Source organism: Apteryx rowi, unplaced genomic scaffold (genome assembly GCF_003343035.1).
Source record: "Apteryx rowi isolate R43461 unplaced genomic scaffold, aptRow1 scaffold_618, whole genome shotgun sequence".
NCBI classification, from domain to species: domain Eukaryota; kingdom Metazoa; phylum Chordata; class Aves; order Apterygiformes; family Apterygidae; genus Apteryx; species Apteryx rowi.
This window is the reverse complement of record NW_020450892.1, coordinates 135,777-161,840: the sequence shown is the minus strand read 5'-3', so window position 1 is coordinate 161,840 and position 26,064 is coordinate 135,777. Positions and strand designations below refer to the sequence as shown.

The following is a 26,064-nucleotide window of genomic DNA, read 5'->3' as shown; positions in this document are numbered from 1 at the left end:
TCTGCCATACTCTTCTGCTGATCAGTCCCACCCACCAATAAAAAGGAGGATGCGAAGATGACTGCTTCTGTAGTTTGAGATCAGCAGATGAAAGTCCTCAATTTCTTCTTGCTCTAGTACTGCTTTAGAGTAACTCCACAAAAATGAATGACTGATCCACATTTTCACTACTACGAGCAACAAGAGGATCAGGTTTAAAAATCACTGGATGGCTTAAAAATAATGCCTTTCCATAACACTATTCCTCCTGACATATTGCCTAAAAGCACTTGACTGCCAAAACCCCAGTTACACATTTTTTAAATAGTAGTAAAGAAATATGAACCTTTAAAATGGGGTAATGCTTACATGCCCTTGCTTGATGTGCATGCCAAAGTATTGATTTCTTTTTACTCCCCCTAGGGGTCATGGAGGTGCGATTCCCCCGCCCCCACCTGGACGAGGTGCCCAAGCACCCAGAGGAGCCCCAGTGACGCGTGGAGCACTCCCAGTCCCTCCAGTAGCAAGGGGCGTTCCCACCCCACGGGCACGGGGCGCTCCGGCAGTCCCCGGCTACAGACCGCCCCCACCACCTGCACACGAGGCCTATGAAGAATATGTAAGTAACTGCATGCATTAATAATAGATGTGAKCCCCACTTCTGTGGCCAACTTCAAGTACTCCTGAACTTGAAGACTCTAGTCCAATAATTCCTCTCTTTCTACGCCATACCTCTTAATGGTATATCATAGCCTGAGTGATGTAATGTCTGCAAACCTGTGTTTTAGGTGATGGGGGTTCCTATAGTTTCTCATGGCTTAGCTTTGGATATGGGAAGGTCATGCTGATTAGCTCTTAGGGCATCACAAAAGAACAATATAGATACTCTAAAGACTGTATTATAGCTAAAAGGCATTACTTACTGTAGACAAGTTCTTAGGAACAGTAAATTATGTTCTTTGTGAGAAAATAAGATTTTTTTGTTCTCCTGAATCCTTTTTATTACATATAAATGGATATATGTGTATATTTACTTGCATTCAAAATCAAGTGTGTTGTAGATGCATAAGAGAAATAGAAATTCAGGTAATTTTCATGCAAACTGATAAAATGATGCATATTAACAAGTAGCAATACTAACTATCACCTTTTCTTATGAAGAGTTATAAATAATTGTGCTGTAAACATCAAAGCTTTCAAGTGATCCTCATTAATGTTCCCTCCTGGAACTATCACCATAACAACAGATATTCAGGTAGAGGAGAAAGTACCATCAAATATAATGTCTGACTTTTTCTAACTGTGGCAAATCTAAGCATAAGATGACTATCCATCCGCTCCATAATCCTAATTTTAAACTATCATTAGGAGAACCATTGAGAAGATGCAGGGCTTATTCAATTAGAAGTTTTCCTGGAATAGAAGAAAGAAATTGAAAAAAATATATATTCATTATTGGTAAAGCTTTACCCACCCATCTATATTTGTAGAATAGGGGTTAGATCATGGCCACTTCAAATCACGGTGAAATTTCTAGCATTCAGGTTAAAAGTCCCATCTTATATTTAGTGGCAAATACAAAGGCAAAACAAAAGGTATCACAGTTTTATGACATAATAGTGAGTTTGATAAGGTGACACAAATTCCATTAATACCAAAAGTCACAACTGAACATCAGGACCAAAAAGGAGGGAAGCAGTCAGTCTCTCTTGTGCCCTTGTCATTATTTATCTCAACACAGTTTCCATCTCTAAATGAAAAGCCCTGATGAAAAAAGGAATTTTGAAAAGTATATCGTCTTTTGTAGTTAGTGTATTATCTCTTGGTCTCAAAATGTATGAGGTCTTCCTGTTCTGTGCAGAACTGCATCTTTTCCCAACCCATGAGTGACAAATTTCGAAACAGAATCCTTGTAATTTGAGATTAAGATTATAAACGAAGGAAATCTTTTTTTTCACCTACAGTACTAGTAAATGTCCTAGGGTATTAAGCAGTTTTTAGGGAGTATTTTTTTCACTTTTTCTGGAAGGCTAATATACAGAAAGCAGGAGGAGAGGTTGAGGCAGCTGGAATATAAAACGCTAGGAAAACATTCAGCCAGTTCCCCGTTGTTTTGACATGCTTATACTCTCAGGAACACAAAACAGACAAAATTAAAAGGGTCATTTTTGTTTGTAATAAATTATTCCTTAAAACAAACAAATGGGTTCTCATTTCTATTTTGCCTACTTACGTAGTAGCAAGAAAGATATTCGTATGTTTTGGAGAGCCTTTGGTCTCTTAGATCCTTTCAACATGTATATTCCACAACTGGGAAAATATGGGCTCCCCAGACTGTCTGTCATCCAGCAGTTTGCAATGAAAATCTCTTGCCATTTTGGAGATAATTATGAGTGTAATACAAATACTATTTCATCTTGATATCCTATGGATGGAGATAATAATTAATCCTCTGTTGGTGTGCAAGTGGAAGGAAAATTTCAAAGTCATATCAAATAAATATATGAATTTGTAAATAATATTGTAGGGGAAAGACTTTTAACTTTACATGAAAGAATCAACACAGTTTTTCTTTCTGAATAAAACATTACATTACATATTTGACTGGATTCTAACAACAAATGAATCTATTCATTGGCCAGCAACAAATGTCATATGTAGTTGTTGTTCTTTTGCACTGAACCTTAGAGATGAAAAACTAATTTATAATGAGTAATTTATCCAATAAACTTTTTTTCCTTTTCTGCTCATAGACTATCCACAAGCATATYACAATTTCTATATGTGTTTATTGTCTTCATTTTTGACTACACTATTTCACCCCCAAGTTTTGTCTAGTATATGAAAGCACCTTTGGTTTGATTAGTTATGCACATGAATGCAATGTCACAGATTGATCCATATTTTTTATTTTTCTTTACTCTAGTAAAATGTTATCATTTGAATGTTGAGTTGAAAGTGAACCTCAAGAAATAGAATAGGATGGCTGTAGCAGACTTTTTAAATGTTTAAACAGTGTTTCCTGAAAAAAATCTCAAAAAAATTTGCTCAGTTCTACTAATCAGAGATTGTATTGACTGCTCAGTCTTGAAATAGCTAACCGTTCAAATCAGTTTGGATAAGCATTCAAAAGTTTGGATCACTCCTCTGTAATTATCTAATATTTAAATATTTTGAGGTTTCCTGATGGCCTTCATGAGAGTATTTAAAAGAAAATGCATAAAGATTTCTCAAGAAAAGTGAAGTCTTGTTGCAGTGAAGAACATATTCACATTTAGCATTTTGAAAGTAAAGCCCAAACAAAGGGAAAATAATTTTCAACAGCTTTCAGAAAAGAAGAGGGCTACATAGGAATGTGTTCACTTGGGCATCTGCAGGGGAAAGGGGAGTTACACACATCACTCCTTTTTCTTTACTTATGTAACAGATATATAGCTTTTATTGGAAGTAGCATAAATAATATCTCTGAGCAASTTCTGAAGACTATCTGCAGGAGGAAGTACAGACATTATAAAGTATGTGCAGAGGAAAGAAATAGTGACTACATGAACTTTCCTCATTTTAGAAAAAATTCATTGTGAGTGAATCTGAATGGCACGCTTAACAAATAACTGCTGTGCAGCTTCTGGGATCAAAGAGTTTGGGTTTGGTTTGTGTTTCTGGTTTGTGTTTTTGGTTGTGTTTTTGGTTTGGTTGGTGAATGGTTTGCGACTTACTATTCAAAATAATTAACCTTAGTTCAGGGTGACTAATCTATATGGGCTCCCTTTATTTAAGGAGAGGTCCACTACAGCACAATTCAGAGAAGCTTGAATTGGCCATTATGAACTTTCCTCAGAAGAAGCTTCTTTCACAAAGCTGAAGTAGGCCCTTGTCATTACCCTCTGAGACATAATTTAAACCTGTAATCCACAAGCAGTGCTGCACTTAAGATGTCCTTAGATGCTGAAGAGTATTCAAAACTGTCATAAAACTGGCCTTCTGGACCTTGCCTTCTGGTTATTTTACAGCAAACCACATGGTGTTGTTCCCCATTACATGCATTATGGATCATACTCATAATCCTTCCACTAATGCTGTACACGAGTTGAATTATTGCCTAATACTTCTTTCCATGTATAGCAATACATGACTACCAGTTGGCAGCAATGGCTCACTTACAGAGCGTTTTAGGAGTACTGATTTACCACTGAGCCGTACAGTGCTTTTATTGTTACTCAAAGGATGCTGAAGAGCCTGAACGGGATGATAGGGAGGGCTGGAAYGCCAGCAGCTTCAGCTGGAGCTAATGAAAAGAGGACTATTTGAAATTCATCAATCAAAATTTGTAAATTAAGTTAATATTCTACATTGCATTAGGCAGAAACTTTTTGAGTAGAGGGAACAGTACTGGAATTGCATTTTATTTGCCTCTCTTAAGCTTACATCTTGTGCTGTTGTGGTTTTAGGTATTAGATTTGTCTGCTTGACAGCTGATGACTGATCTACACCTCTGATAATGTTTCTATATTAGTGTGCCAAGCTAGGAGATGGTAAATAAAAATGAGTTCAAACATTGTTTCAGTCCTTCATCATCACCTTTATTGACAAGGCCAATGGGATGATTGATTTTGTGTCATTTTTTCATTACGAAGGTTAAGATTTGTTTGGTTGAACACCCGCTTTTATCATCTACCTGAAATATAACAAGGAAAATTAACACGGGTATCATCCTTATAAATTGAGGGGAGAATTCTAGAGTCTTTTCTCCACAAGAAGAGGCAATTTTAAAGGCGAAGGTTTTGTTGGCAACTTGCAAAAAGACAAAAAGACRATAGAGCTGATTGATTGACGTTTATGATTTACACAGCAGGGTGAGAGGAAGAAGTGCTTGAATAGCTCCTCCACTGGAAGGAACATCCTATTGAGGCGATAAAGCCAATGTTCACATAATATATTCTAATCTGAACATCCAGACTTTTTCACTTGATTAAAGCTAAATATTTGAAGGGTGCTTAGCTCAAGTGTAAGCCAAAAATAGAGTTTCTTTCTGATCATGTTTTGGAAGACATTTGACTCCGGAGCTGTACTTCTGTCTTCTGAATCAGAAGCTAGTAATGAGTTGTGCAGTGATGTTTTTCTTTATGTTTTTTAAGAGCTATGGTAAGCCTTGCTAAGAGATCTTATGTGAGTCTAGAAGTGACCTAGCACTTGTCGTCTTACCCCAAACACAAAGAATATTTGCCAATTACAGTTACAAAACAGAATAAATTTGARACTAAAATGCCTATTATATTTAATTTTCACTTGTACTTCAATTGTCATTTCTGGGTGAAAAGAGAGGAGTTCTAAATAAGTATGATATGATTCTAATGAAATGAGGGGAACTGAGAGTTAAAGCTAGTGTTGTACCAGACCTTTCTGTACTGCTTTAGTCAAAATGAAACACAAAATTATTCTGCCAAATTTCCAGCACAATTAGAGGATGGAATAAGAGGACATAAGAGGATGGAATATCACACTTCTCTGCAATATTTTTAACATATTAAATATGTAAGATTTTTCCACAACGTCTTGTAGTGAAAGCCACTCATGTTAATATGAATACCTAAATATGTTCATTGTATTTATAAAGAAATATATAATTTGATTGCAAGAAATAGGCCAGTGTATTGAGATACTGGGAAGCGTCTAGGTCTAGGGCAGTTAGATTGAAGAGGAATTTTAAATGCAAATATTCTTTCTCACCCCTCATTTTACTGATAAAATTGACCAAACGCAGCTTCTGGTTATCTTCCAGAATGTGTGAAGAGTAACGCTTTTAGAAAGTCACAGAAAAAGAACCACACAATAAGATAGATTGTGCTTTTAATGTCATGCTGTTCTTTCTCTCATTTCAAGCTATTTAAAATGAAAGCAAATGTCACATTCAACTGTTTATTCTAAACTCAATGGTTATTTACATTTTTCAGTAGTTTTCAAACAAACCAAAACAACTATGCTCATGTTTATTCAGTAGCAAGCTAGACAATGAAAAGACTGACAATAAGAGGCATTTTGTTACACTTTAATATTTTAAAAAGAATAATCAACGTTCCCATGTGACTGTCACCCCAAAACTGTGGTTGTGGAGGCTTTGTTTAATATTTTAAGCTGGAACTCTTAGGGCATTTAAAACCATTCTCTCATCTACTTTGAATGTGGATAGAAACTGCATAAAAAGACCTACACTTCTGCTTCATGGCATGTTTGCACCTATATTACTGCTTTAATGAATATGTTAAACTGTGGAACTGTTACTTGATTCTGCTACTTTTAAAGTCAATTCCTATAATCCCAATAGGACAGTTTCAGTGAGAGTGAGACCAGGATAACTCAGGAAACTTGTTCCAAACCTTCCAATAGAGAAATATATTGAATATAATGACATTCAAAGGGGATACTTTTTTTCTCTGAAGTGATATTTCTGATTTTTAGGAGATACAGGTTTTTTTATTTCTGTGTCACTTTTGGATGAAAAAATCAATGAAAAATATACTGAGACTAAAGATATTTGAATAAGGCAGAAATTATAGACATGGGACTCTGCATGGCTGAACAACAAATTGATTAYATATGATTGATTACCTATTTATGCCCAAGGCACTTAGATAAAGAGCTAAGCTATATTCAACTTACATCTGTTGTGACTTGAAAAATCAATTTTTGTTTTACCATAACAGCAATAAACAGGATAATGGTTATATTGTCGGAAAGACTCTGTCGGGCTTTAGAAGAATATTGTGAATGATGGTCTCATGAAGGTAAAGTGGATTTTTGCATTAGTTATTCAAACTATGGTGAATTTGGTCTGTTGACTGTATAAATATATTCATTCTGAAAAATCCAGCAACACAAATACAGAATTAAAGTAGTGGCAACTTTTTTGKTTTTTTTCTAAGAAGAAAAATCACAGGCAGCAATAAAACTTCAGTGTCTAAGAACCTGAAGTTTTAAATTTTTTTGCTTACCTATGCAAAGTCTAGTTTGGGTCATATTCTTACAGATGATAGTCTGAACAAATAAGGGTTATTCCATGAAACCAAAGGGACTGTCCTGAGAGCAATCCATCAATAAATTTCTCACAAGCTGACAATGTGCTCTAAAGTAGACTTTTCTACATCTTTTTCTTGTTTTGAATGCAATAATCATTTACATTCAATAAACTAAACTTTAGTCATAAAATACATAAAACTGTAATGTCTGCTTATAAATGCTCCAGAAAGATTTTGTGAAGCAAAAACTCTACTGCTCTCTTATTCATGCTGTCCTTACTTTGCAAAAACAATTCTCTCCTTAACAGTAGTTATGAAGTTTTCAGTTCAAGATYATTTTCTATGCTAGACAGAGTTTCAAAGAAAATGCTGATGCAGCTGTATATGTTTTAGGATTATTCTTGATGTTAATACAACTACCACCTAATAAATATTTATATTTGTTATACACAGATCTAAATGAAGGGCAGCTCTCAACTGATCATCCGGCCTTCCTTTGGTCCTTAAATATTCATAGCATAAGCTGTTATATTCATAAGATCCTATAAAATATATATGGAGTATTCTCCGTAGATACAGCACTTGTCTACATCCTGCAGTACACCATTCRATCATGAAAGTTTGATTGTTGAGGAGCCTACTACCAAAGATGATAGTTTTCTAATGTTAATTGGATATGTCACAACTTCTCACTTAGCTATTTATCTCACAGAGAACAGTTCTGATTGGTACAATATTACTCCTTGGGCATTCACTGGCTAAATGTCATCATGTCATTGTATCGCCACCCATGTTTTTCATTTTTATGGCAGGTTGCAAAGGTGAGATGCAAACTTAGTTTGTGTACAAACTCATACAAATTGAGTGGGTTGCTGCTAAAGAATTAGGGCAAGGCCAACTTCATTAGAGTTGTTGAAAGTTAAGTTACTGTGTGAGTTCAGCTGAAATGGAAGGATAAGGGTTTTTCTTAGAATTTCTTACCCAGATTTGATCCACTGAGATACTAAAATGTTAAATAATTTTGGACTACAAGGTTCGTTGTCACTGGTGAGTTCCTGGGGAGCCACGCACACATATCAATTCTGTGATAATGTGGAAAGCTCACAGCAGACTGCTGTTTCTTGCACACTGGTAAGCACAGAAACTTGATCTGTGCCAGACAATTGCAGAAGTCTTTAGTCCTGGTTTCAGAAAAGGGTCTGGGTGACAAGATGCTATGGCACCTAACGGCATCACACCAGCCTTGCTTCCAGTAGGCCAGGCTTACTCATGTATAGTTCAGCATAGCCTTGCAGTAAACACAGATTAGTAACTTCTTATTATAATTGTTAAACAGAGTGCTCTTTATATAGGTAGACTTTGTGCATATCTAACACAGTACTACCATTCTGTGTGTTATATTTATTTGTTAGGAACCTTCACTGTAGCTAAAACATGGGCTTTACTAATACAGTAAATACATACTTCAGGAACCATATTATATTAAATGAAAACTGTTATGAATTGTTTCAAAACAGTATTGTAGTTTTACTGAAATTTTAAGCCATGTATTTAAAAAATATGTCCTGTTACAGAAAGCTTTCATCAGAGATTCATCTATCTTCCTCTTTTSAGGTAATTTATGATTTATTGTCATCTTATTGCAAAAAATACTTCTTTATGAAACTCCTGTGGTATCTATTAGCAACTGCACTTAAAATCAAAGTTAAACATTACAAAGCACAGTTCTGTTTCACTCTCTGTAGCAGAAAGTGCTGACTGGCCTTTTAGCCAGTTGCCTCTAACCATACACATAATGTGTACTAAGGCTAATTGAAAAAGATTATTTGTATTTGGTGCAATAAAAGGCCTGAAAAGTAGACTTATATGCCTATAATTTCTTTTCCCTCTGCATGTTTAGTGCATTTAAAATTCTGAAATTCAGATATACATAGGAAGAAAAAGGCTCAGGCTAGGTAAATTGTCCTATGTATTTGGGTGCAGAAGCAGTATGCTTATTCTTGGCATTTATATCTACCTGTGCCTTGCTTTTCACAGGCGTAGGAGTGCATATATATACCCTGTGTRTGTGTTGGTATAGACAAAGCTGGCTCAAGCTATGGATGCAGGCTGTGTGCAGACACATGACAGCAATTGCTTCCTGTGATGAAGCATGTGAAATGCTGCTATTGAAAGGAGAAAGGATCATGACTCTGCAACTGCCTTAGCCTTTTCAGTAAATTTTTTTTTAGGTATAGGGATACATGCTTACATTCTGATATAGACATGCATGTATGTTATTCATAGCTACAGCACAGAAAAATGTGGTCTATCTCTTCCAGCACATCTGTTTATACAGACTTTGTATTATGCAGAGCTCCATTGCAGCCAACAATATGGATGTGTGTAAGGAATCAGCCTGAAAGATCAGAGTAATAAAATATTTAAAGCATATATTTTCTTTTACAAGCCTACAGTTTTGGAAAAAAATGTTTATCTGCTCTCTCTTTAGAGCTGTATGTTAGAAATTTGTTTTCCTATTATCTTTTTTTCCTGATGAAATTATGGTTGCCTGCATTTTAATAGCTTCTACGATCATTATAAGTGTAACTACTCATAGATGGCTAATAGCTCTCTTTGACTAGCTGCTGTTGTTTTGTAGCTCTTACTGGTAGACTATAAAAATGTAAGTGAAATTAGATAGGTGAATACTTCTTATATGTTAGTATCGTGAGAATACATAAGTATCCTGAGAACACTCTTGCAAACATCCCCCATTGCCACCCCATGAAGTACAGTAAAACTGCCCTCATTCTCCAACTCAGGATATCTGTCCAAGTGGAGGACATAACTCAAGGCAGAACTGAGTATCTGTTCCTGACAAGGTGCTTGAGCTGTAACCTAGGTGTTCATACAATCCCCCAACTCTTCAGACCAACTACGGCGTTTCTGTGATGAAAATATTAATCCTTTGGTAACATACTGCCACCAATTCTTTTGATCACCAAATGTCTGTCAGATGGCTGGAAATGATTTACGTGTGAATGAAGACAGAGCAGCCTTAATGTGAGAGACTCCATATCCTGTGATCTTCTTTTATTTGGGCTCTTCAGACCCTTGTTGTTTGGCCTTGCAGTCTTACTGTACATCCTTGTCAACTTCAGAGTTCCAAATTTTTAGAAAACTGAAGCTAAAAAAGCCCTCAGAGATCTCAGAGGTGAGTCCTATTTTGAGGAAAAGTATAAATTGACACACTGTAAGTAAGTAATATTTAATTAATATTWAATATTAATATTTAATATTTTAGTTTCTTTTCTCTATTGATATTAATATGTATTTTTGACAGAGCTGTGTCAGCTAGAGACAATATGCAATTTTTACCCCTTTCTTGGGGAAAATTCATAGAACTGATTTTACAAAGCTAGTAATGATTTTAGTGCAGTCCTTTGCAATATGGGTATAGTTGAAATATTAAAATTGACAGTCCTGATGAAAGAGTATAAACAAATAAAAGTCAAGGTTGTGCAAACAAATAAAAGTAAATCAAGGTTGTGGAAACCAGGCTGTAGAGAAGAGGCAGAATGGACTTTGTTTCATTGCTGGTTAAATCTCCCCAAATTTAAACATGGAGACTGTAGCTGCAGGGGCGGGAGCAGAGATTCATTGAAAAACAAATGTTGACTCTGAGTGGATCTATCAAATTAGAAGCCACAATACTTCACCATTTTTTCACTTTCCTTGAACTTTCTTGCAAGGCCCCCCTTTGAGTAAACACCCTAAACAAATAAGTCCAGAAAGTAATTCTCATTCAGAGTCCTCCTAACTCCAAAAGAAATAGTGTTTTTCATTGTGTTTCATTAACTTCGCTCATGTTTCTTTGTTTTTTTCCTCAGGGGTAAAAAAGAGCTCTCTGATGCAACTGATTTGTCTTGTATTTGAGTGTCTGACTTATTTTGTATAGTACTGGAGTATAACTAATAAGTTATACTACATGAATTTTGGCTGCAGTCATTAACTGTATGGCTGACTCAGTGCTTAATATTTATACTACTTCTAGTTCCCTGTAAAGTGCAATACAAGGAGGACCGACAGTGTTTCCTCCTGCAGAATGCTTTGCAGCCTGCTATTACGGTATCCACTTAGGTAGGGAGCTTTGGGAGTAAAGCTTTAAATCCCTAAAGACAGAGGAAGAACTGAAACTTTGTGTCTCGTATCTTGGATGAATGAGCTACTGGATGAAAAAGGTGTGGAAATACTACTTCTACTCTCCTCTTTTAGATTTCTTTTTAAAAGAAAGAATTGACCTCTCCCAGAATTTTTACAGAAATAGCTTTCACACCATAGTTACCAGAGAGGTTTCAGCACTGTAACCAAAAGGCAGCAAGACTTACCTTCCTGCAACCCAAAGAATGGCACCTAAATCCTGGAAAGGATCAAGGTTTAAGCAAAGCTCTGTTTTCAGTCTTTGCAAGAGGACAGATACAGGATTTCCACTGTAGATACCATTCTCAGGTACTTAAGTTTCCGTGTTTATCATACAAGAAAGTACATCTATATTGTCTGTCATTAATTGCAGTAGGGGTTTTTTTGTTTCTAAGTCTAAATAATTTAGAAGGGKTTTTTTTTTGAATCACATACTATTTTATTTGTAGAAAATATATGAGCAAAAAATCTGATTCTAGCTGTTAAAAAAAATCTGCCTATCTACTTGGAAAAGCTTATCTCATCTCTAGGAGTAAAGCGGACTAGAGCATGCCAAGGAGGCAATACTGTTTTGATAAAACCTGACTGTATGGTTGAGATAAAATTCAGTTTTGAAAGGAAGGAGTTTTAAAGGGATCCTCTTTCATTCCCCCAGACCTCAGTCTAGCTATAGAGGGAGCACATGGTCTTGCTGTCCTTTGTGTTGGAGAAAGGGAATTGGCTGAAGAACAAAGTTTCCATTTCTGTTTGGAAAGTGCAAACTCATTCATACTTGATCAGAATGTATGTGGTTAGGCATAAGCAAATGGGTCAATGGATACAGTCTGAGAAACTGCTGAAAATTCCACAGATAGAAGTAACTAATGAAAATGGAAAGATGTTATTATATATAACATAAACTTTCCAACTTTATTGACAGGAGCCTTTTCCCTACATAGTTGARGAGATGATCTTGTTGAACATTCCTTTAAAATAGCATATTTATGTTACCACTGTGAGTATGAATATATGAATCTGTATGAATTAGATGTTAAGTAGCTATGATATAAAACTAGGATATTACTTTGGGGAGGAAAATAACTTCTGTTATTATTAATGTATTTTTACTCCTCTCAAAATGATGCATTCTGACATAATAATTTGCTTCTTAAAGAACACTTTTGCTTTGCTAAAAGTGCTGGTTAATTTTGCAATATATGTTTCATTACAGGAGTATTTCTTCTTGAACTGCCCTGAGAATTGCTGACCCTCTTATTAAAAGATAATGAAAAATCCAGGAGTACCCTTTGTTCCTAAGTTCGAAACATTGTGTACCTAATGCTTATTTATTTTTTGAAGCCTGCTTGATGCAGGTCTGGAACTTTATGACTGCTTTATCATTTCCTTATTAAGTAAAAAGCATTTTCAAAAGTCAACATAAAAAATGCTTTAGAAAAGACCAACAGACCAACCTACCTGCTTTAAAGACCAACCTACAGTAACCTACTCCATTCTATGTGAGGAAGAGAATATAGAGGCAATGAAAATAAACACCAAATTATCAAAAACTGCAGAACTCTCAGGATACGTACAAGCTTGYATATATGATCTGTAAGTTGCCTCATTGTCTCTAAGACTGCATATTCAAAAAAGAAATATCAGGCATGCAGAGATGAGGACAGTCAGCATTTTGTGTTGGCAGGTGGTCATGTGAGTCTATATTCCATCTCCTGAGTGGAGTTCAGAAGTGCAAGCAATGTAATAAGAAGTCAAAAATCCATTAATGTATCACTGTAAAACCAGAGTGCCTCTTTGAAAAATGAGATGGAGATCAAAGAATTCCAAGGAAATTACTGCTGGGTGGGTTGAAGCAAGCCATAGCCCCCTGAAATATTTCTGCTTGTGCCACCCAGCAAATGGCCCAAAATGTTACTCTGTAATTTTATTCTTCCCAGCAATAGACTTAAAAACCTCCATTTTTAGGCCTTAGACAATCAACAAGGAATTACTGTAAAACAGATGTGGATGGAGATTTCACGGGTGGAGATGGAAAGACAGTGGGCTGAAGCTCCTAGATCTTGCTGTCCTTACTCCAGTAGGTAACTAAAGGGTAAGAAAAGGGCAAATCTGAAATGTGTGCATTGTCTTTTGCTATACATAGACTGAGGTTGCAGTGGAAGCTGTTAACTTCAAAGTAATGCTTCAGTAAGTGTCAAGCAGAAAAGGAGTTCCCCCAGGACTGCGGTGCAACCTGCTCTTTTGGCATGATTTTCTGAAGTGACCCAGATAGCAGGAGCAGGGTCTCTCTGTCAGAAAAAATACAAAATGTAATAGATTGCCTAAATGTTAGTACAGTCCAACTGCAATGGCTTGATTCATTTAGCTTAATTGATGTAGTGCTTCTAGGATTTTAGATTAGCAGTTTAGATTTAAATACCCCTAAAGCAAATCACAAAAGGCAAATTGACTCTTTGAATTAGAGTTGCTTGTCCCTTATAGTCCTTGAAGGGTTACAAGTACAAATAAATGTCCAACACAAAGCCGTGTTTACATTTTAGTAAGCAGCTTGAAAGGGTCAAAGACACAGGAGCTACCCTTTACCAGTCCTGGGGAAAAATTGACTCATATGTAATCTTTCAACTAAAAGGCTTATTGAACACAACATGAATGTAAAGATTATTCCAAAGAGTGCTGGCCACTGTGTGAGTTGCCCTTGTGATTTACAGCTGCAATACCATGCCCTGCATGAATTTTATGACATAATACTCTGTCAATTCTAGAAGCTATAAAGTGAACCCTTAGAGATAACTGAGTCAGCCTCACAGTGATGGTCATTTCAGGATGTGACTACCATTTCTTTCCTTAATAAAGAAAATGATGATGTGATTCAAAATGTCATACTTTAGGTATAAGACTAACAATCCTATTAAACTATAATACAGATGATAGATATTGTAAGAACTTATCTAGTCCGAAGTAATGTATTGGATCTATTTCAAAGTAGATAGATAGGAACTGACAAAGGCCCATAAGCTACATAGAAAAGAAATGGGACATTGTAACCAAGTTATTTAGTGAGAGTTAAAAAGATTCACAATCATTTTTATTCAGACATAGAGAACCAAAAAGCACCAACCATCTTCAGCTGTAAAGTGCCATGATTTTGTTTATTTCTGTTTAGTTATGATTGCAAAGTTGTATACATAGTGTACAAATATGAGACAGAAACGTCTTCTCCAAAGAGTTTCCATTGTATGTAACAATTTCCTGTAGTGCTACACTAATCCTGATATGTCTTCAGCATGGTGTTCGAGCACCTTACAAGAATACATTAAATAAGGCTGATTCTTTTAGATCAAGTCGTTCTTTCCATTAATGTCTACTTAAAGGTGAATGTCATTTAAACTAATAGTATCTGGTTTAACAGATTAATTTGAAAACTTGTTTATATTTAGAGAAATGAAGAAGTTTTATTTGCAGTTAGAGAGCAAGAGAGGAAGTTTGTCATGKCTTTATGTTGAAGTTCATTCCATAATCTTGACTGGTCCCTGAGGAGTTTCTGCCTCAGTAACAAGGCAAGCTTTACTGTGTGATTTACAGCTGCAATATCAGGCCCTGCATGAAAGTCATGGCAAAATTGTCTGTTGACGCTAAAAGCTGCAAAGCTTTACCTCCTTACAGAAAGTTCAGTTCTTCCTGATAATGGAACTTTTCAGCCAGACTCAGAGCTGTAGATCTTTGAGATTTTTCAGTCCAGTCAGCATCTGAAATATGAGTATCAAGACTTCTGGTGCTGTCTAGAGAGAAAAAAAACAACACAGTGTACACAGAGGAAAGATGACTTAGATATTACATGTTGTAGTAGTTAGATTTTACTAAAGGACTAATACCTTTATCCAGATATATCAAATTGCTGTAATATGTCCAGGAAGTAGTTTTAAATGCATCTAGATGGGCAGGTTCAGATAATCCCAGAACACTTTGTTACTACTCCAAGCTGGATAAGTGTGAGGCAAGTGTAGGTTTGTTGGTACATTTCTCTTACCTAATTTACAGTCCCTTTTCATATGCTGTATGGTAATATTACTATATTGCTTCCAGATGGAGCTAATTTGTGTCTAGCCAACTTTCTGCAAGAGACCATGTCAATATGTTCAAAACCACTGGAAATAGATTGCACTGGTACTAGCATATTTGCCCTGCATAGATTTAACTGCACATGGCTTTTAGCCAACTGCATAAGGAAGCTGAAAGAGCAGTTAACCATCAAATGATGTTCTGTATTGTCAGACTTGTTATTTTGAAGATGAAAAGATTTCTTCAGCAACGAATGTTGCTTCTGGTCTTGAATTCTTCTGTGAAAGCTYAGAGCACATTTATTCTTTTTTCTGTCACGCACTCACTGCCAGGGACCAGGAAGGGCCAGCTGTTCCCTAAGGGAAGGCGAGATGAGAGCCGAGGGGAAAAACACAGCCAGCAGGGCAGGGGCCTCGCCAGCCAGGTCCCAGCCACACAGCRCCCAAGCAAGGTGAGCAGGGCAAGCTCGGCTGTGGTGGCCAGGTCCAATCAAGAGTCCAGATCATAAGGCAATATCATGGTGATGAGGCAGTTCTGAGGTCAAGCCAGGACGTCAATCCACAGGTCAGGGCTAGGATCAGGTCTAGTGATCACTGCACAGGTCCAGAGTGACGAAGCAGGGCCCAGGTCAAGCCAGGAATCAGTCCACAGTCAGGATCCAGCTCAGTGGGATCCATGGCTAGGCAGGGGCATGGCTATGGCTGAGCTGGAGACCAGCGCTTCTCCAGCATAGCTCTGGCAAAGACTGACAGCCCCAGGGCTGAGCTGAAATGGGGCTCCTGGAGCCATGGGCAGGRGTGTAGGTGGAGGCCCCAGGTGAGGCTGGTCAAGGCCATTAAGGCCTACTAGTGCCCTCAGGACCTGGACACTCTCAATAAACACTGAAAAATTTGTTGCATAGCAATTCTCCTCTGTTCAAACCTCCCCAGCATCGTCTGGTCAGTGGATCATCCAGCCCTTGCTCATCATGTGGTTCAGAGCTGCCTGCAGATCTGTTAGGCTGATTGGAGGCCACTGTTCCACCAGACAAAGCAGAAAACAGAACATTAATGACCACATCTATGAATCTCTGTTCTAGAGATGAAAAGCTGCCATTCTTTGGAATTTTTTTCTAATTCAGGTAGGTTATTCCAAATACAGCTCAAACTCCAACTTTCCAAATAAAATGTTGGATGGTAGACACGGTAAAAATTTGTAAATTTTGATAATATGGAGGTGAGAGAAGACATTTCATCTATTTTTCGGTGGATGATGTGGTGAATTTCTTTTTTTTAAGTAGCTTTGTTCACTTGTTTGTACTATGGATAATGAAAGATGATTCTGTCACCTCTGAACTTGTGAACTATATTTTCTTTTGTGCACACTGTTTGTTTTCACAGAGTCCATTTTGAACTGTGATTTCTAAATTAGTGGTGCAATTTCCACTGTGCAACAGGACATTCGTTTTGTAATTGGTGCTTCATACCTAAAAGCTGGTACAAAATATCTAGGGACAACATAGTCCTCTTTTTTTTTTTTTTTAACATTACTCTAAAAAGGACACTGTTGGTTAATTTAATAAAATGAATTATCATTATAGGAGCCCTTGAGGAAGTTCTGGAGTGGTATATAGAAAGCTAAAAGTGGTGGGGTTCTGGTTTGGGGCCAAATGCAAGTGAAGTGTGGTAGGTTTAGGAGTATCATGTCTGAGATCTCTCCAGAGAAACATCCTTGAGAAACACAGAGTAAGGAAGAGGGATCTGTCACTACCCAAACACAGACTATATCCTCACCAGTATCAGAAGCATTCTGTGACCTGAGGTTAATTGGCAAGACATAGCTTAGCTTGTGTCCACATATATATGCACTTCTCTACACTCTTTTCCCAGATTAAGGTTGCCAAATTCCAACTACCTATTGGGAACAGCTCTTGATCCTGCTAGTCACTGAACCATGCAAGGGCATTGTCTGACATGGTTCACTGTGTGGCTCGAGATGAAACCATGCTAACTCTGCTGAAACCTTTTAGGATGAGTGATTGCATACCAGTGCTCTTGCCTTTGCTGTCTCTCTGTTTAGATTAATAGTCTATACGTAGCTGGGGGGGGCTTAGAAAATATGAAGTTCTCAGCTGGACCTACTCTGAACAGACTGTCTGTACAAACAGGATGTGTTAGACTGTAGGTGCACTTGCCTTTAACAAAGCCACAAATGTTCTTACAGAAGCGTACGTTCTATTGAACTTTTTCATTGTGAGAAAGGTCGTTTTTTATAAAAGGTATTATATACAGAAATAGTTGGGAATACGATAAAAATGTACTCAGGTCTCTATTCACAAAATGTCTTAATATTGTATAATCGCTGAGGTACTTCCTGTGCACCTGCACTTTCTGTGAGTCATATACGCTGCACATGAAAGTTATTAGCATAATGACCGACTATTTAAAAAATGTGTTTATACTAAGTGCACAGACTTACTTTTTTGGGCARATAACCCCAATATGGATAATGAACAATTTGTATCTGTAATTAATTTTTAAAAAGGCAAAACAGAAGCTGAAAGATACATACTTGACTCTTTGCACTGTAGGCTTCCTGCTACCATACATCTTTTCTGTCATAGATTTCTGACAGCAAACATGCAAGAGTAAGTTTTGATCCAGTCATCCCCTGTTAAAATAGCTGATTCATCTAACACGCTACTTTAGCTGGAACCTCTTGATCTGTTTGGCCTGGATTTATTTTTAGTACTGTTGACTTTAATAAAAGGCAATTTCTTGTTGTGGGTGAGGCAAAAAATTCAGTCACGCCCTAACACCATGTTTTGTATTCTCCCATTTTTTTGTTTCACACCATCTATTCTCACCCAGAAGCTTTCTACTCCAAATTACTGATGGTGCCTCTTTCAGCTTATCTAGTCATTGGTATCTTTGATCTAAGCTTTGAGAAGAACATAAGATACAAAAGTCTCCTCTGAATCCTTGACTTGTGTCTGCAAGCTGCAGTTTATAGGCAGTGTGTCATCACTGTCATAATGAATGTGGTATTAAAAAGCACATTTATCTTGCTGGAAGAGACATTTTCAGCAAGATGTGTGACGGATGCTACAAATAGCTTTTGTTGTCAAAGGAGCTTACAGCAAGAAGAAAAATAGCCAAAAAATCCAATAGACCTTTCACATTCCATTCTTTTGATTACCTATCCAAATCCATAGGATTAATATTGTTGTTATCATGGATTATTTATATGGCATCAAATGTACAGGAGGACCTTTGCAAACATATGTTAAAACAAAGTCTGAGCTGAGATGTTTATATTCTAGCAGACCATATGTGGACCAGTGGTTGAGGATGGGAAGAGCAAGTGAAAGGTCATTGCCACTGATAYGTATCAGAGTTCTGTATATAAGGAAGTCATTTTGGATGGATGATTGGTTTAGATGCTTATACAGATGAGCCAAGGAGTTTCAAACATCTTGCAAGAAATATGTAAATCCAACTTATGCACGTGACTTTTAGTCTTAAGTTTTAAAAAAGTCTCCTAGGAACTAAGTTAAAAAAGAAAATTGCCTCTTCAAGGAATCTATTCATCAAACTTTGGGCCCAAATTTGCTTTATTCCCATATTTTAAATTGTGTTTTGGCTTTGAATTTGAAAGACCAATCAATAAGGAAAAGGAAGAACTTTTCCTATSCCCTGAACCTTCACAGATCTTAAACCTAAATTGAACAGAAGCTTTTCGTAGTTCTAAAAATCTCTTATTATAGTCAAAATTTTAATAAGAGAAAGCTAGCTGTAGTGAATTAAGAATGATCCTAACTTGAACATCAGCATATTGCTATAAAATTGTCTCTTCTTGCACTGAAATTAAAGAATTAATATGGGTTAATGTCAACACTGAAGTTATTTCACAAACTGTTCCCCTCCAATTGCACCTTAACTACATACAAGAAATTGTCCTTTTCTATAACAAAATACATAAAGATGAACTCATTAAGCAATAATAACCTAACAGAAAAGTTAGTCTAATTTTAATCTGTAGAACAGTTGCATTTTCAGTTGACTTCAAAGTAATGTCAGTAGTTAAAATTATATAATAAAGTAGAAAGCAGATGGAAGGAAGGGAAATGAGGAAAATACTGCTTGTAATATTAAGAAACAGATTGAGAAATTAAGGTTGGATCTTGGGAAGTGGAATTTTCAACAAAGAATAAGATTTAGGATTCAAAGCTCATGATGTCACAGTCTTCAGTATTAGCCCCAGACTTTAGCATCTTCATATTTCAATCAATAGCACAACAGACCACTAGATGAGTAATTAAAAGGAAATCTCTATGGTAAAAGATGGTATGTTCCTCAGTCATTTTGGTGTTTTTATGTAATAGTGATGAAGAATAAAGGTCGTTTATATGAGCAACCCTTGCTTCCAAAACACTCTGTATTCTGTACAGACTTATGCAGTATTAGCAAATCATATTAGATTGCATAAAATTTTCTGCAGTGTAATCAAATGGAAAAAATTACAGATGCAGTGTATCAGATTAGTTTCACAAGAGCAGTATTTATATCTTGCAGGCAATGACATACGCTGAACGTGATACTGTTTCTGGTTTTGGAAGCAGCTTTTTTTTTTCCTGAGTAAAATATTGTTCTGTTTCCTAAAACTGTAGCAATCAGATATTTCAAGAAGCAAAGTACAGTTTCAAGAATATCTCAGACTGTTTTGCATCCACAGAAATTATGCATTCATTGATAATTAAAATGTTTTGGAAAGAGATTTAGCAAGAATGAAATAAACCTCCTGACTGTACAATTTTCTAGCACCCACAATCAAATTATAGAATATATATTGGGTARGCAATGGCCCAGCTTTTTTATTCTGGTTTTGAATTGGTACATGTGTGCTGAATCAGACTTAGACCATAGGAAGAACTGAAAATAAATTTGCAGCAAGGAGGGAAAGAGATATGAGGGAACAAGAAAAGTAAGAGAATAAAGAAAGAAGATAATGAAAGCAAGCAAAGGAAGGAAGCTAAGTTTTCAGAGAAAAAAATGAATATGGTTGTGCAAAGAAGGAATTGAAGTCTAAGGAAAGAGAGTAACATTTGGAACAATGGAAGAACATGCTTCTGTATGAGAGCGAGAGATTAAAAACCCAGCTGAGAGACTGAAAACAAGGCAACAAAACCTGCTACGCTTCTATTAGGGCACAAGGTGTGCTTGTAATGAGGATAAAAGAGACTCAAAGTAATGGAGTGGAGAAGAGATTGGAGAGTAGTGCAAAGGAGAAGATGCTACAAATGTTGAAAGAATAGACACTGAAAGACGCTGAGTTCACTCAGTACTATAAGATTTCAGTGGCACTTAGCACATTGGACAACTGTGCCTGAAAAGGGAACAATTTCATTATTTTATCCGATTCTCCCCTTTCACTCTCCATAGTGTCCAGTAGTGTCTCGCACTGTTGTCTTGTTTATCTAGCCACAGGTCAGGGTTGGCCAACCACTCTTTTCCTTCTGCTGTCTGCAAAGTCTGGCAGTTTCGCACAGTGTTAACCCATTAGCTTAACCTCAGGCTGGCCATCTGCATACATACCTTAAAACATATTAATTATCTGAATAAGAGTGATCACTTGTTGATACCTAATGATTCCTAGCACAATTCCTTTGAATGTGTCTCTCTGAAATACATGAGATTGAATTTTGTCCAGGATCTATAAATCCAGATTATTAGAAAATAATTGTTCATTGGCTTCAGAAATTCTTGTTAATTTTCCTGGAATATTTTAATAGGCCATTCTCTTTTCCCATAGGTGCCATATTCCATCCAGTTAAAGAACAATACATCATCACATTATAATTTATGATGTTAAGATGAATGAGATGCTCATTTTCTAACTTTTCACCAGACAGCAGTTTAGGCTACCCCTATAACACAAATACAACATAGCAGATGAGAGAAGGCAAAGGATAGAACAAAGCTAGTTTAGTAAGAGTCAAGATATGATAAGAAAGATTACAAACATCTGTCTGTCTTCCTAGACTGTTTTAGTAGTAGTGATCACACAGAAAGTCGCAAGCAAGCAAGCAAATAAAAACTCCACCTCTGAAATGCTTTGAACAGTTTTCCTCAATTCTTGTATGTGCAATTTAGCACATAAGCATCATTTATTTCTAGGAGCACTTTACTCCTACTAGCATCTCCCAGTTCTTCAGTTGTTTATACCCATCAGCCAGTAGGAGTGGTAGAATAAAGTAGCACTAGAGAAAGATAAAGTGGACACTTCTCTGCTATTCTGTTGTGCTCAGTTTTGACATTCACTTGCAATGTCACCTTACAAATCCTATTCAGATGTGGTCACATATCTTTAAATTCTGGAGCCTCTGAGGAAATAGGAGAATATTCTGCCTGTGCTCCCAGTCATTTGAAGCCCTGTAGCAATCTTGGTGCAGTAATACACCTCATCTTAGTGTATGCGACTGAGTCTAATACAGACAATCTGACATTTCTTACTGAATTCACATTTACTTTCAAAATACCATGTAATCATATGCATAGCAGGGAAAAAATATCCTAGCTTTAGTGAAATCTGTCACAACAGAGTTCTGTAGTTTTCCCTCCAGGAACTAAAGAAGGTAGTGACTCATATTTCAGAATACATATGGTAGCACATGAAGGTGTTCACTTATTCAAATAACATCAAGCAGTCCATCTCATTTCTAGTAATGGTCTAGTATGTGTTATACTGGTGAGAGTTATGTGTTATAAGTACTGTGTTAGCACAAACTTCTGTAACGCATTGGGATGAAGGCTGTGTTTGRTACATATATCATCAAGGTATAGTAAGCTGAAAGAGGAAGGTCTTGGCAAGTACAGTTGTATTATTAGAGAAAAGAGCRTTATATTGAGAACTGGCCCTAGAAGATTATCAGGAGGAAGTGGAATCAGGAATTGGTGGATCTCATTATGTGTGTTGTATTGGTGTAAGCATGAGGGCAACATAGAAGTGGTCAGAGAAGTCCACAAGTGCAAAGGAAATTAACTGCATTTCTGGTGATTATTTAAACTAGCAGGTGAAGAAAAGGTGACATTCTAAGGGTCATACACAGATACTGAGTCATGACACCAACAATATCAGAGTAATTTCTGAGAAAGAATGGCACTAATAAGGAAACTGATAAGGTTAGAGTGACACATTCCAGAAAATGTATGAGGCTGTCAGATAAAGGAAATAGTAAGTGAATCCTCGCCAATAACAACAGGGACCAAAGCAATACTTTACACTCTTATAAACTCTTCTTTTGAAAAATAACAAATAGTGTCATCTTTAGAAAAGTTGTTTCATTTTCAAATAGGTATGGCTAATACATTGTCTGGAAAAACTCCATGAAAACGTAACACAACAATTTAAAAGCCTCAAAATAAATCTCTGYCTTAGATGAAATGTCATTCCACATGTTTTACTTAAATTAATTGCATATTGTTGTCACAGAAAGCTGCCATTTTTCAGGATTATCCAAAAATGAAACTCATCATGCTGTCAGGATATGTTTCATTATAATTAATTTAAGTAAGAACGTATAAGTTTGACTGGTTTAAGTTATTTCCTTTACTACTGTGTCTCGTCAAGAACAGAATATATTTGCAGGTTGTTATTTTTCCTGCTCCAGAACATTTTGCATTCTTTTCTTAAGTTCTGTAAGGCAAGTAGAAGGTTCCCAGCCTAAAGTTTAAAATGCATTTGCAATCAATTTATTTTAGCCCTTCGTTTTTCAGCTCAAGTCCCTGAATTATATAACAGATGTTTTTAAATGAAGAAAGGGCAATGAAAAGTCCTCTTCATTCAAAGCACATCCACTGCATCTACATTAGCCCAAGCATTTTACTGGGTGCCTACTCTTCATCATCGATGATCATAAGACATAGGCATGTGCGTGTGTGCGTGTTTTATTGGCAGACTGTGTACGATTGTGTCTGTATCCTACAGTGGTTTAGATCTGGCTTACAGTAATTTAGATTAGGCTTTGAAAGCTGGACTTCTAGAGAAACTTTTCACAAATTTTGCTTGCAGATTTTTACTGTGCTTTGTAAAACTGGTTGCAAAGAAGTGTACAGCCTGTCAGGGGCTGAGATCCGGGTTTTTGAGTTGATTTAGGCAGCCCATTTCAGTTCTCACTGTCCCTGTTGAATCTGGCCCTAGGGACCATCAAGGATAACATTAAAACAGAACACATGCAGCTAAGCACCTATTAAGCAACAACGGATGGATTGTGTGGTACAGAAAATCAGAGGATTAATTTGTGATTACATAGGGACTTCCAACGCACGCAACAAGAATCCAGGCAGCCTCATGTGAGCAGTTTACTTTATCGCATGATGCAGAGCAATATTTAGCTACGGTGGGAAAAATATTTAGTATGCTGTAACAAAAAGATGCAGCTACTTGGTCAAAGCAAAGGAAGATTTACATTGACGTGATCTGAAGGAGAATGTATTGCCTACATTAAAATTCACAAGATCATAGAGAGGGATCATTACAATCATCTTGCCTGACCTCTTGTGTAATCAGAACCACTTTGCAATGTGCTTTTCGAAGCACAGGCACAAGAACTGAACGTAATAGTCTAGCAGCAGTCTCACTAATGCCAGTGACAGATGTAATACCACCTCCCTATTCCTACTCAGTATTCTTATCTGCATACATATTCAGTGATCATATTAACTCCTTTAGCCACAGTATCACACTGGGAAAGCTCAAGTTCTGCTGGTCATCTACGGTGATTCAAAAATCATTTGCAGAGTCGTTCATTTGGGGGCAGAAACTGCAGTCCTTCAGTTGGCATTTCCTAGGTATACCACCTTGCATTTGTCTTTATCACAATATATGTAGTTCAGATGAGCCCATATTGCCAGGAGATCTAAATAGCTGGCGCACCTGTACCACAAGATTGTGGGTTGAGTTGCACAATTGCAAAGCCATGTATCAACATCTTGTGGGTGGTGACCATACATTTGTATGTATATATTATATATGTACATTTTGGAATTACCCTATTTTACGCTGCTGATGCCTGTGTGTATGTCCTGAAATTTTTCAGGAATGGGTTAGATACATGTCTTCAGTGATAGAAACCAATAATTTTATTGTGCATGTGTACAGAATTGTAAGTTTTCCCTGTCACGTGTTTAAACCATCCCACTAAGAGGAAACCCTCCTTTTACGAACAGGATATGACATGCTACATAGTCCCCTGTGGTTAGGTCAAAACGGTCATAGATAGTTGGGTGTTAATTTAAAATTTAAGAATCTAATTGGTGTAGACCAGATCTTTGTCCCATTACTGCAACGTCACATTATGTTTGCAATACAAAGGGGTAAGAACAATAGCTTAACTGGTCCTCCAGTAAAGTGGAAATATAGAGATGCTTCCCCCCTGCAAATGTAGCTGGGGTTTACTGGCTGTTAGCCTCCCACTTAACAGCATAGTAAAGTTATCTGAGGTCAATCCAAACCCTGTCCTGCTGCTCAGCAGTCACCTGGAGTAAAAGTCTGGCCCTGAGCACTTTTTAAATAAACTGTAGTTTAATTTACACATGGTGCTATTGTCAGGATTGAGATTCTTAAACAACTCAAATCTTTGCAGATTTTATCAGCCATTATTCCACAATTTCTGCTGTGATATATGCAACATATTAGAACATATTAGCTAGGGTGAAATTGCTCTTACCTAATTTAGCAGGGTAAAATTTAGCTGGCTGATGGTACAGCTTCATAATACGTACCTACTACATTTTTTCAGATTATGAATGGAAATTCCAACTTCAATTTGTAGAGTCTAAAATACATGTAGAATGTCCTTGATGCTATACTCAGGTCCAGTCTGATTTTGAGTTCTGTCTTCAGTGATAGATATTAGTATATAGACACCATATAGAATTGTTTAAAGTTATAGCTGTAAAATCTGTAAGCCACAGATTTTCTGACTTATGAATGATTAAGCCAGAATCTGCCAAATATTACTGCACACTGCTCCATGTAGACTTGAGAAACTCTAAACAGAGATTCTGATGCAAGTGTAGGGCCAAAGAAAAGGATAACAAAAGACTTTTTAAAACCAGTTGTAGCTGCCTCTTGTGATCTAAAATTTGTTTATGGCATTGCTTTTATGACTTCCAGAAACGTCTTCTTTCATTGCCTCAGCATAATTAGGATTTTTTATTTATTTTTACTCACTACAATGGAAACTGTAATAGCCTCTTTTTCTAGGAGCATATGAAGCTAAAAATCACACCAGAAAACTGGGATGCCAGATGCTTTTCTCTTCAAAATTTGTTTGCTTTGTTTCCAGAGCTGCAGTTCGCTCAGCCAGCCTTGTAAAAAGTTTGGCTGTGTTAATTTTTGAAAAAGATTTAGTTGTTTTAAAGTCATATCTACAAAAGGACTTTGTTACTTTATTAGAATTCCTACTTGCTTACTGCAGTCTTGGATCTTTCTGGAGGCAGCACATGGAGTTAAATGAAGACACTAGTGTTTAACAGTAGCCAGAGTGCATTCTCCAAACCATGACCTCTTTCCCATATTAGCATTTGTCAGCTAGAGGCTCCGTGCTGCCCCATGGCATATTTACAGAAAACATGTCTACAACACCACGATTTTAAGATATACTTGTTAGGGGTGTGCCGTGTCCGGTAGCCCAGTGGAGGTGAGATCAGTAGCGCAGCTGAGCATGCGTCCCAGGAGGTGCCCCCAGCACACGTGCACAGTGCACGTGAACACCTACACACCCGGCCAGCCACGCAGGACAACCTGGACAGGCGCACTCAGCGCTCACACAGGCACAAGCAGCACCAACGGC

The 26,064-nt window shown here is 36.9% G+C and overlaps 1 protein-coding gene across 1 annotated transcript in view; it reads left to right on the top strand.

The window, feature by feature from the left end:
* The window catches only part of KHDRBS2 (KH RNA binding domain containing, signal transduction associated 2), a 315,310-nt gene that overhangs the window by 187,212 nt on the left and 102,034 nt on the right, over positions 1-26,064 (top strand). Inside the window, exon 5 of the mRNA XM_026083836.1 lies at positions 403-598. Within this exon, the coding sequence (XP_025939621.1) occupies positions 403-598 (196 nt within the window). The remainder of the gene's footprint in view (positions 1-402; positions 599-26,064) is intronic.